General features: G+C 51.5%; 1 protein-coding gene across 1 annotated transcript in view; it reads left to right on the forward strand.

The window, feature by feature from the left end:
• SORCS2 (sortilin related VPS10 domain containing receptor 2) overlaps positions 1–13,007 on the forward strand; it is a 524,651-nt gene that overhangs the window by 425,966 nt on the left and 85,678 nt on the right. Inside the window, exon 4 of the mRNA XM_032135565.1 lies at positions 4,538–4,702. Within this exon, the coding sequence (XP_031991456.1) occupies positions 4,538–4,702 (165 nt within the window). The remainder of the gene's footprint in view (positions 1–4,537; positions 4,703–13,007) is intronic.

The following is a 13,007-nucleotide window of genomic DNA, read 5'->3' on the forward strand; positions in this document are numbered from 1 at the left end:
TTCATGTGTCCGTCAGGTGGGATTAACGGCCAGCTCCGTGTCAGTCCTGTTTTGCTCAATGAACAAAAATAGCACATGGGCCAGTGAGGATGGTGGACACATAGTTGCCTCGTAAGAACATTTGAAAAACTGTATCATGGAAAAAGTGCTTTAATGAGGGGAACTTGGGCTTCCCTGGCCAAATGGCACAGACGTGTGGGTCAAAGTTGAATGGATGATGAATGAGCCAAGAAGTCCTGAGGACTTCCTTCCTTCTTCCTGGTTATCCAGGGAATCCATGTGCAGCATATGCAGAACTTTGGGAGGGGCAGGCTGGGCACCGTGGCTCACGCCTTAATCCCAGCACTTTGGGAGGCCAAGGTGGTTGGATCACCTGAGGTCAGGAGTTTGAGACCAGTCTGGCCAACATGGTGAAACCCTATCTCTACTAAAAATACAAAAATTAGCCAGGCATGGTGGCGGGCACCTGTAATCCCAGCTACTGAGCAGGCTGAGGCAAAAGAATCACTTGAACTTGGGAGGCAGAGTTTGTGGTGAGCCGAGATTGTGCTGCTGCACTCCAGCCTGGGCAACAGAGCGAGACTCTGTCTCAAAAAAAAAAAAAAAAAGAAGAAGAAGAAACTTGGGAGGGAGAAGGATGATGAGGGTGTGTCACAGAGACACAAAGCCCAACTAAAAGGGCTCCCTGGGGCCAGAGCTGGAGCTATTTGAGCAACAAATATCAGAATAGTCTCCAATTACAACTAAAGCATAAAATAAATATTTATAAGCTCATAGTGATATAAATAAATGATTGAATGAGTAAACAGTGGAGGGGAAGAGACAAACCTCTCCCATGCTAATGAATTCCAAATCATAGATGTGGCTCTTCCGTCTTCGAGGAGGGGGTAACTCCCACCCCTCAAGCGTGGGCTGTGCATGGTGACTTCCTTCCAAGAGGACAGTGCGGAAAGGAGAAGAGTGACTCCACCAGGGAGGGTCTGACACGCAGGACCCTGGCCGGGAAGGGCAGTGCTATCGGTGACAAGTCTGCTGACAGCCGGCACTTGGTGTGGTGTACCTCACTCACCCCTGCAGCCTTCCTCCCAAGGACCCACAACCCCATCTGATGCCCAGAAAAACATCAGACAGACCCACATTGAGAGGTATCCTCCAGTGTGTCTGGCCAGCCCTCAGAGCTCACAAGGTCATCCAGCACAAGGAAAGTCCCCAAACTGCCCCAGCCTAAGATGTACTGTGGTGCCCTCGTGGGATCCTGGGACAGGAAGAGGAAATACTGGTGGAAGCTGAGCAAAGCGTGGCATTTGGAGAACACTAAGGTGCTGATGCTGGCATCCTCCTTGTGGTGAATGTCCCAGGCTAATGCAAGATGTTAATAACTGGGGAACTGGGTGTGGCGTAGACAGGAACCATGAGGCTCAGCTAAAATGCCCCATCCTGCATGGGCGCATCCTGCAGTGTGTGGCTAAGAACAGAGCTCTGGAGTCAAACACTCGGCTCCTGACCTCAGCTCTATCCTGACCGTCCGTGTGACCTCCCTGTGCCTCACTGTCCCCATCTAGCAAGCAGGAACTCGCCAGTTATCTCTGCAACTTTTCTGTGAATCTGAAACTATTCTATCAAAGTAAAAAAGTAAATTCCTTCTAGCTCCACCACTTAAGACCAATCACTCTTACGTCCCGCCAAGCGGCCTTCCATTCTTATTTCTGGCCGTTTCCCGTTGATAAAATTATACCTGCTTATCCACTCACTTGTCATGAACAGAATCATAACAGACTGCTTTATCACCATGTCAGTGTGGTATGTACAGTAAGCGTACTTCCTTGTAATTTTGCACCCTGCTTTTATTCTGAGCACATAAGCTCCTCAGTCGTTACGTGTTCTTTGCCAACATTATTATGTAATCGAAGGCTCCCCTAACCAGCCCTCAGTTCTTCCTTGTTTTTTTTCTATGGATAAACCACACCAAGAGGCACAGCTCTGAGCACACACCTTCGTCTGCATTTCAGGGACCAAATTCATCCAAGGAATCGCTCTCCATGGAGGACACATCGTTCTCTGTCAGGCCCTTGGTGTGCTGGAAGAGCAGGGTTTTGTGCTACCGGAGATTAATGACCGTAGCTGGGAAGTTCATGAAGGTTTCCCTGGAAAGAAAGAATCTATGGGATCACCATTCATTCACTTAAAGGCAGGCACTCCATGCAGCCCATTGATTTTTGCTCCATGAGCTTAATTGTCTTCTGGAGATATTTTGGGGTCTGGCAAGGCCACCATAGTCGCCTCGTGCCATTGCCCACTGCCCTCCCCAGGAAAGCTGTGTTTATCTTCAGCAGGGCTGGTCCTACCCAGCCCCACGTGAGGCCCAGCTTAAATGCCCCATTCTGCGTAGGCACACCCTGCAGTGTGTGGCTAAGAACAGGGCTCTGGAGTCAAACGCTTGGCTCCAAAGGGAGACTTCTTTGGGACTTGCTTTGGGTCCCCTGTTAGGACAAGAACCAAGTCCAGGATAGCCATAACTGCTCTCCTGCTTCACCCCCATCTCTGCGGTGCCCGGTGCCTGTGTAAGCCAGGATTCTACATGTTTGTTGAATAAGGGAATGAATGAGGGAATGAATGAATGAGTGAATAAATGAATGAACGAATGAACATTGTGTGCTTGTAGGATCGGAGCAAGGGGTGCACACTCAGTCTCTGGGTAACCTGGTTCAAATTCCATGGCTGTGCAACTTAGGTAAGTTTTGTCTGCCGCCTTGTCTGCCAATTGCAAAGCAAAATGGCCCCGGGGCCACCTGTGAGTGTCTGGGTGTCTGTCATTCCGAATGTAGAGATGCCATGTCCCGAATCTGACCAAGCCACCAAACCCAGCTGGGATAAGGGTGTCTCCTCCTAAATGACCCACTCCTGTGTGGGCCCCTTTGAAAACCTAAACCAGGCCACCCCCACCCTTCCTCATGCCTCCCTAGAGACCTCCCAGCCCGAATAACAGGATACTCGGTTGGAAGAGCTCTTGTGTGTGTTTCCTAGGGTTACCGTTGCAAAGACCCACAACCTGGGGAGCTGAAAACAGCAGCAGTGTATCCTCTCTCAGTCTGGAGGCTGGGAGTCCAAGATGTCGGCCAGGCTGGTTCCTTCTAGGGGCTCAGAGGGACCCTTCCTTCTGTGCCATTCCCAGCTTCCCGGGCTGCCAGCAATTCATGGCCATGGTGATGTGCAGATATGGCCCCCATCTTTGCCTCTGCCTGTGTGTTGCCTTCTCTCTGCATCCCTACCTCCCCTCTCCTTATAAGGACACCAGTCATTGAATTTAGGGTCTACCCTAAATCCAGATGGCTTCATCCTGAGATGCTTAGCCACGTCTCCAATGACCCTATTTCCAAGTAAGATCACAGTCGCAAGTACTGGGGATAGGGATGTTGACTGATCTTTTTGGGGTCACTATACAACCCACTGTACCGCTGTCCGAGGCCTTGCAGACCCAACCCCTGGCTGCTGCTCCAGCCCCATGTCTGCCTCCTGCTCAGTCCCCTACATCAGCACCTCGGGCCTGCCCCCGAGTTCCCCGGGGACCCTGGGCCCGGCATTCTCCTCTGCTGAAGGTAGTGGGCCCCACCCAGTCACTCCCTCCCCGTCCATCCCTGGTCCTGCTTTGGAGCAGTTGTCCCTGAAACAGAATTTTAGACAGGGTCTTTGAGTGCTCACCTGTCTTGGTTCTCTGGAATGGATTCGCATTCATGGCAGAGGCCGTGAACCCTGCGTTTATGGTGGAGCCTCAGTGCCCAGAACAGTGGCCTGCACTCCATGAATGAATGAATGAACGGCTATGATTAGCACTGAGCCAGCTGGGTTTGGGGGGAACCTGCCATTTCTGCAGTACCCCCTCCCTGGCGTGTGGGGGGGCCCAGCCCAGGCACTCATGAATGAATGAATGAGCAAATGAATGAATGCATGAATGGATGGCTACAGTTAGGCTGAACCAGCTGAGTTGGGGGTGGACCCGCCATTTCTGGGCACCCCTCCCTGGTGTAAGGAGAAGCCTGACCCAGACACTCCATGAATGAATAAATGAATGAGTGAATGGCTATGATTTACATTGAGCCGGCTGGGTTGAGAGTGGACCCACCATTTCTGGGCACCCCTCCCTGGTGTGTGGAGAAACTTGGCCCAGGCACCCCATTAATGAATAGACGAATGAGTGAATAGCTATGATTCACACTGAGCCAGTCAGGTTGGGGGTGGACCCGCCATTTCTGGACATCTCCTCACTGGTGTGCAGGGGTGAGGGGCTGGCCCAGACACTCCGTGAATGGATGGCTATAGTTAGGCTGAGCTAGCCGGGCTGGGGACGGGCCCGCCATTTCTGGGCACTCCTCCCTGGTATCAGGGGGTGCAGGGGAGAGGCGCACCCGGCCCAGGCCTCACAACCCCCTTTCTGGTGTGGGGGGGAGAGGCGCACCCGGCCCAGGCCTCACAACCCCCTTTCTGGTGTGGGGGAGAGAGGCGCACCCGGCCCAGGCCTCACAACCCACTTGTGTTTCAGGTCATCCTTGTCAGCTCCTCACTCAGTGACCGGGACCAGAGCCTATTCCTCAGCGCGGACGAAGGCGCCACCTTTCAGAAGCAGCCCATTCCCTTCTTCGTGGAAACTCTGATTTTCCACCCTAAGGAGGAGGACAAGGTCCTCGCCTACACAAAGGAGAGCAAGGTAAGATGTATGGGTGCCACTCGCCTGGTCTGTGGGGCTGGGGTCTGCTCGACCCACCTGGAGGTGAGTGCCCACTTGGAGCAAGTGGGACTCGGAACCCCTGAGCTGGCTGAGGAGGAGCCTCCCGGGGCTGGGGGCCGGGATGCTGGACCCCATCATCGCCCTCTCCTTGGTGTCCCCTCAAGGGACTGCGCCCACTTGACTGTGCTGTAGGAGCTGAGGGAAGTGCTGGTGGGCAGTGCACCGGGCTCAGAGGCTCGAGAGAGGAACCAGTGAGTAGCAGGCGATTAGGATCATGCCACTCACCATCCCTCTCTGCACACCAGTCACAGGGGCCTTTCTCCACTTCCAGAACATTCCCCACACCCTCATCAGACCTCACTAGGCCTTTCCCTCAGTCTGGAATGCTCTTCTACCCTCGCCAAGAGCGGTGGCTTGTTCTTCCCCAGATCAGCATCTCCTCCTCTGGGAGCTGTGCCCATGGGGTTCAGCAGGGAACTGAGGCCTTGTCCCCGGGTGAGTGGGGGAGTTGGGGGCTAGCCCGGTGGGGAGCACTGGGCTGCATCTGCAGAGAGGGGCCCACCTGGGTTCTGAGGCTGTGGAGGGAGAGGGCCCGGGGGCTGGGGAGGGCCCAGTAGGAAAGGACTTTGTTCCTTTTCTGCAGCCATGGGAACAAATGGCCACAGGCTCTAGCTTAAGCAACAGAAACTTATTCTGTCACAATTCTGGAGGCCCACAGTCCAAAACCAGCGTCGCTGGGCCAAGATCAAGGTGTCAGCAGGGCTGCGCTTCCCCCTGGGCTCTAGGGAGGAGTCCAACCCTGCCTCTCCCAGCTGCTGGCAGCTACCAGTATCTCCTGGCTGTGGCCACATCTCTGCACCTTCAGGCTTCAAATCTCCTCTGCCCCATCTCCACACTGCCATAAGTGTGTGTGTGTGTGTGTATACACACGTGTAAGTGTGTGAGTGCATGTGAATGTGTGTGGGTGTGGGTGCGTCAGTGTGAATGGGTGAGTGTGAATGTGTGTGGGGGTGGGTGTGAATGTGTGGGTTTGTGGGATGTGGGGGGCTGTTAGTGTGAATGTGACTGTGGGTGAATGTGAATGTGTGAATGCAAGTGTGGGTGTGTATATGTATGTGTGAATGTGGTATGTGTGGAAGTGTGTATATGAATGTGAGTGTGTGTGAATGTGTGTGTGAGGGTGTGGGTGTCAGTGCGTGTAAATGTGTGTTCACATGTGAGTGGGTATGGGTGTGAGACTGAGTGAATGTATGAGTGTATGTGGGTGTGAACATGTGAATGTGTGGGTATGTGTGGGTGAGCTTGTGTTTGAGTGTGAGAGGGTGCGAAGGTATATTTTAGTGTGTAAATGTGTGTGGGTGTAAGTGAGGCTGTGTGTGATTGTGTGTATGAGTGTGTGGGTGTGTGCGTGAAAGTGAGTGTGTGAGAGTGTTTGAGTGTATGTGGACGTGCGTGGGTGTGTGTAGATCTCCCTCTGCCCCTGCTTTCTGTAAGGACTCGGACTTTTGTTAAGGGCCCCCACAGATAGCCTGGGGTGATCTTCACATCTGGAGACCTCAGCAATCCCATCTGCAGGCTCCCTTTCTGCCCTGTGAGGTAATGGTCACAAGTTCTAAGGATTAGGACATGGATACCTTTTGGGGGCCACTCTGAGCCTAGTACGTCTGCCCAACAGGAGGTGTGGGCTCCGCAGTTGCAGGAAGGGCCCCGGTAGGAGGCCTGGCTCTGGGTAGAGCAACTGAGCCAAACTGTGGCTGAACAGTCAGGGAACGAGAGGAATAGTACATGCCTCTCTCTCTCCAATACGCTGAGGCTTCCCACAGGCAGAATCCATTCAGAGGCTAGAGGAAAGAGGCTGTGGAACTGTCTACACAGGTCAGTCTCACGGCCAGAGAAGGGTGGATCTGTCTATGTAGGTCAGCTCCCAGGATCAGAGAAGGGTTGGAAATAGGCAGCATGGACCTGGAAGGCAAACACAAGCTGCCCAAATCAGCAGCCTTCCCCGTGCCACCCCAGGCCAGCTTGGGCCCCAGTATTTCATACTTTTCCATATTCCTGTGCCTCTCTTTCTCAACACTGATCACAATGGGTATCCATTAGTCCATTTTCACACTGCTATTAAGAACTACCTGAGACTGATTAATTTATGAAGAAAGAGGTTTAATTGACTCAAAGTTTCGCATGGGTGGGGAGGCCTCAGGAAACTTACAGTCATGGTGGAAAGTGAAGGGGAAGCAGGCATCTTCTTCATGAGGCATCAGGAGAGAGAGCACAAGTTGGGAAATGCAAAATACTTTTAAACCATCAGATCTCATGAGAACTCACTCATTATCACACAAGAACAGCATGGGGGAAACCGCCGCATGATCCAATCTCTTCCCACCAGGTTCCGCCCTCCACATGTGGGGATTACAATTTGAGATGAGATTTGGGTGGGAACACAGAGCCAAACCATATCAGGTCACTATATATTTGTGAAGTCATTTGATTATTGTCTACACCCAATACATGCACTTGTGGTAAGCTCTTTGAGGGCAGGGAAAGTGTCTGGTCTTTTTCACCATTTTAATCTAAAGTGCCTGGCTGAAAATATTAGTTGGATGGACAGATCAAGGTTGGGTGGGTGGATGGATGGGTGAGGAGGGATGGACAGATGAATGAATGGATGAATAGATGTATAGATGATGGATGGATGGATAAATGGATGGATGGGGATGGATGGATGGATGGATGAATAGATGGATGGATGAGTGGATGGATGGGTGGATGGATGGGTGGGGAGGGATGGATAGATGAATGAATGAATGAATGAATAGATGTATAGATGATGGATGGATGGAAGGATGGATAGATAAATGGATGGATGGGTGGATGGATGGATGGATGGGTGGATGGGGATGAATGGATAGATTGGTGGGTGGGTGGATGGATGGGGATAGATGGATGGGTGGTTGGATGCATCTGTGGACAGATGGACGGTTGGATGGATAGATGACAGATGGATGAATGGATGGATTGTGGATGGATGGGTGGATGGTGGATGGATGGGTGGATGGATGGATGGGTGGACAAATGGATGGGTAGATGGATGGATGAGTGGATGGGGATGAAGGGATGGATGGGTGGGTGGTGGATGGATGGGGATGTTAGATGTTAGATGTTAGATGAATGAATGATAAATTTCTACCAACAGGGACTGTCCAGGTCAGGGACCTCCAAATGGAGATTCCTGGCTGTCCTTTGCCATGGCTCTTGACAGGATCTGGCCTCCTTGCCAAGGTTTGGTCCTCCCTGACTGGCGTCCCTGCATTTCTCAGCCTCCTGGGCTACCTCTTTGCTCCTGGCACCTTCCTTGGGGATGGCTTGTGCTTCTGGGTATTAATAGCACTACTTAGCCTTCCATGTAATTAGACTAAAGCACAATCACGGAGACTTATTTTCCTGCAGAAATTGACTGCATTGCAATTGCTCTTTAATTTATGGTGCCCTGAAAAATTAATGGAGCTGAAATCTCAGTTATTTGCTTTGGCTCTTTTCTGTGACTATAAGGGAAGAAAAAGGGAAGAAAAAGGCTTAGTTGCAGTTGTAAAAGGAATGAGGAATTTGATGAAATTAATGACAATGACAATAGCGCTTTCGTTTTTGAGGAGGCTATGCAGTTTTTCAAAGCTCTCTAATTCCCAAGAAGCAGGGTGGTGTGGTGGAACACATCAGCTTTGACTCCAACAAATCTGGTGTATTAGGCAGGTATCTGCAACAATCATACTGAGTAACACACAGCCCCAAGCCTCAATGGCTTACAGAAACAAGCATTATTTCTTCTTCCTGGGGCTCTGTGGGTTGCCCAGTGGTTCTGCTGGGCTTTGCTGGGATTGGCTATATGAGGCTCCTGGGTACTGGTGGAGTTCGCATCCCCATACAACTCTTATGCTGAGAGCACGCTGTTCTCATGATGGGGGGCAGAGGCTCCAGGGGTTGCAGAGCAAACCACACAAGCAGCTTTAGCGTAACAGCTTTGACCTGGAAAACATCACATCTACTCACACAGCATCGGCCAAAGCAAGTCACATGCCAAGCCCAGAGTCAATCGAGTGGACACAATTGCTCCGTTCTAAGGATTTGCAGATTTGTGCAAAGCCAAAGGCTTGCCTCCCCTTCCTTCCCTACCTTTTCCTTCTCAGATGCCCGCCCTGCCTCCAGCAAACACTTATCCACCTACCCTCAGACTGCCCTGTTCCATGACTTTACGACGCTTCCCTTATCCTCGTTATAATTTGGGTCACTGTGAGTCTGCCTTACTTGGAGCCTGGACAGCCTTCCTGGGTGACAGCATAATACACATTTCTTCCAAGGCTCAGCTGACTGCAGTAGGCCCTTGGGATTGGTAGGATGTGAGAGCCCAGCAGTCCCTTCCCATATCAGCTTCCTGGGGGCTGCTGACATGAAACTGACCAGCCTGTTTTCTCTGTGCCTGGTCTTCAGACCTGCTTGCTGAGGCAGAACCCTGGGCACTTACTTCTAAAAGCATAAACTCGCTTTATATTTTATTGAATTTTACTCCCCATCAAGCATTTCTGCTTCCCAGCACTGTGAGAAATTGATCTGAGCCCAGGATTGCCTTTTAGAAACTTAGTAGGGCAGAGAAGACACCTTTGGGTGGGCAATCAGGGAAGACTTCCTGGAGGAGGAATGTTCGAACAGGGGCTTAAAGAATGGATCAGAATGTATCTTTACTTTGTAATACATCTTCAGAGCAGTAAAGATGATCACATATGACAAGAAAAAGAAAAACCCTCACAGTCCCCCAGCCTTAAGTAAAGCAGTGTTTGCGTTGATCAATATTAAAGAAATAGTAGAAATTGCTGGCAGTGGGTGTGAGGAGAGCCCTAATATGGAGTGAAGAGAGGTGCAGCCTTCACGTTGGCTGCTGTGAATATCAGCAGGTTCATGAGCTGCCCAGCAGAGCTACAAGCTTCAATACCACATTGATGGCTCGCTCTGACCTCAGACTTCAGGACAGGGAAGAGATTGGGCATCTCTTGAGTAACAGAACAATTCTCTTAGCAATGAGAAGCCCTCACTCAGCATGTGTTCATTTTGCTGTAAGAATTTTCATCTGCTGGGGCTCAGGGCAGGAACAATACTCCCCTCTGGATATGTTAGCAGAAAAGGGATTTAACAGGGGGGAGCTGTGCTTTCTAAATTGTTGGGAGATAAGGGAGAGGGTTTTAGACTAGACCCCCCTTCCCAGGATGCCTCCTGAAAGCCTGCAGTGTGAACCCACCAGGAAGCTTCTACCTCTGCCCATCAGGAAGGTGGGGGCCAGAACCTCCCAGACTTATCAAGCTGAAAATCATGTGGCTGGTGCAGCTGATGTTGCCATTGCTACAGCCTGCACCTGGTAACTTCCACAAAGCCAGAGACTGGACACTGGATTGTGGAGTCCAGCTGCTGCCTTCACCACCACCACCTCTCCACCCTCCAGAGCTGGAGGGTGGACACGGCAGCATGTCCTGTGACCTTGCTGGCAGCAGACATGGCCCAGTGGGGCAGGAAAAAGCCTCTGCCTCACCTTCACCTTCCAAAACTGGCACGAGTGCATCCACCTGACCTGGAAATCTAGCAGCAAGGGAGTCCACGCGATGCCGGGCTGTAGCTTTCAGGCCTCTGCAGTGAAACGAGGCACCCTGGAGTGAGGGATGAAAGCATGTTGAGTGCCACCAATCACATCCAACTGCCACTAAGAGTCCAGGGCAGACTCAAAGCACCTCCAGAAATCATGGGAGACACTGGCACGCTCTTCTATGTGCCCTTCCTGGGCCCTCAAGCTGCTCCTTTCCCTCCCTCCTGTCCTGCTTCACTCTGACTTTTTGACTTTTTATCTTTTTATCTTTATATGAGAGTAGGAGGCGTGTCCTCGCTCACCACCTCCACTGCTTTCTGAGACGTCAAGTGATGAAATTCACCCTTCCACAGGATGCGCCCATGCAGGTTTCAGCTGCAGTAACTGGGCTGTCCCGGATGTGTTTATTCTTGTTTATTTGCTGGTGTTTGTCTTTTATTAAGCAGAAATGTTCTATTTCTGCAGCAATTGATGGTGGATAGTAAAAGCGTCTCCCAGGCAAGTGAGTTGGAAAGGCTTCATAAAGCTCCAGGGCAAGCGTCGTAAATGCAAGCGCATGAGGCAGTGATGACAATGATAATGCCATCCATTAATGTGGAGGCTTTATTACCTTGCTCACAGGAACCCACGGTGACGACTCGCTTTTTATGCATGTATTGACTGTGGGTATGAGCAGTGCCCTCCCGATTTGGTAAACTGAGACATGAGATAGAAGGTGCCTGGCCTGAGTCACTCAGATGACCCAGAGAAAGGGCTAGAGGTGACTGGCCATCCTTCTTGAAGGCAGGGGTGACTCCTCAGCCCCTGGTACAGTCCTGTGAGCTCAAGTCTGTCAGATGGGAATTGCTGACCTAAGGGAGTGCTGTGTGACCTTGAGTAACTCACCTAACCTCTCTGAGCTTCAGTTCTTTCATTTGTCAAGAGGGAAAATTGCCAGCTTATGGGTGTGTTTGTGAGTGTGTACATGCCGTGTGTGTGTACGTACGTGTGTGTGTGTGTGTGAGTGTATGGATGTGTGAGTGTGAAGTGAGGTGGCATTCAACAAGCACAGCTCAGTGCCTGGCTCCATAAAGGCCACAGCTGCTGCCAGCCTCTCTCACTGAGGCCCAGACAGAAAAAGAAGTACACCCAATGGCTGGAGCTGCAGGTGTTTATTGAACACATGCTGCACGCCAGGCACTGCTCCACAAGCTTAGTAAAGGCTCCTTGCCCTCATGAAGCTTGTGTTCTAGGGGATGAAAATTTTCTTTAAAAAGTCCTTTCTGAATATGAAAGGTGATGGCTTCTTACCACAGCTGTGTGCCAGTGAAGCTCCGTTTACAAACCCAGGTGACAGCCCATGGTTTGCTGACACCTGCTCCAGGGTGTATGGTACACCATCTCTGTGTACCACTATCTCTGGCTGCCTTCCTGCTCCCAAGGCTGCAGTGAGTGGTTGCTACAGAGACCACACAACCCACGCGGCTGAAAATATTTACTACCTGGCCCTTTACAGAATGCACTTACCAGCCCCTGCCCTAGAGTCAAATGTGTTCATTCAGTCAGCAAATGGGCCTTGCGCACCTGGCAGCCACAGATTCTGGGCTGCCGCTGGTGCTGCTGGTGAGCGAGGCAGGTGTGTGCCCCCGAGCTGTGAGCGGCTTAGCAGAGGAGCAGAAGATAAACTCCCAGGACGCAAGGAAGTCAGCAAACTGCTGTGCAGGCGTGAGCTCTGCACAGTGCACATGGGGCCGGCAGGCTGGGGACAGCGCCGCCAAGATGCAGGCAGCTGAGCTGGGGCTGGGCTGGGAGGACTTCAGGGGTGAGGGTGGAAGGTGTGCATCCATATCGCTGGATTGTGTCCCCCAAAATTCCTATGTTGAAGTTCTAACCCCTGGTACGAAAGAATGTGACCATATTCGGAGATAGGGCCCTTAAATGAACATTAGACTATTAGGGTGGGCTCCAATCCCATTTGAGTGGTGTCCTTATAAGAGGAGATCAGAACACAGACAGAGCTGGGAGTGGTGGTGCACACCGATACTCCCAGGCAGGAGGATTGATTGAGCCCAGGAGTTTCAGGGCTGCAGAGAGCTGTGATTGCACCACTGCATTCCAGCCTGGGTGATGGAGCAAGACTCTGTTTCAAAAAATCAAAAACTACAAAAAAAAGACGCACAGAGGGAAGACCACATAAAGATGAGGGAGAAGGTGGCATTTCCAAGCTGAGGAGGGAGAAACCAACCCTGCCGATACCTTGATCTTGGACTTCTGGCCTCAGAACGGTGTGAGAATCTGTTTCTGTGGTTTAAGCCGCGCCCTCTGGGGTACGTTGTTATGGAAGCCTGCATGGGCTAATACAGCATCCTGTGTGAACAGAACATCCCGGACAAAAACCCAGGGGCAGGAGGCACATGCGTGTTTTGGGATTGGAGTGCATCCTGTTGGTGGAGTGTGACTTATGCTACACCAGAGGGGGTTTGGTGGGAACAGGGCCCAGGGCAATCACTCAGGGCCTCGGCTGTGAGGCCGGGAGACCTGGACTCTTACCTGCGGAGATGTGGAGCTGGGAATGAGGCTGTCCCGAAAAACAGGAGGTAGCCAGGGGACAAGAGGAAAGTAGGGATGTTCTAGGCAGAGGGCACGGCTTGCACAAAGGCCCGGAGGCGAGAGAGCAAAAAA

Source organism: Hylobates moloch, unplaced genomic scaffold (genome assembly GCF_009828535.3).
Source record: "Hylobates moloch isolate HMO894 unplaced genomic scaffold, HMol_V3 SCAFFOLD_17, whole genome shotgun sequence".
Lineage (NCBI taxonomy): Eukaryota > Metazoa > Chordata > Mammalia > Primates > Hylobatidae > Hylobates > Hylobates moloch.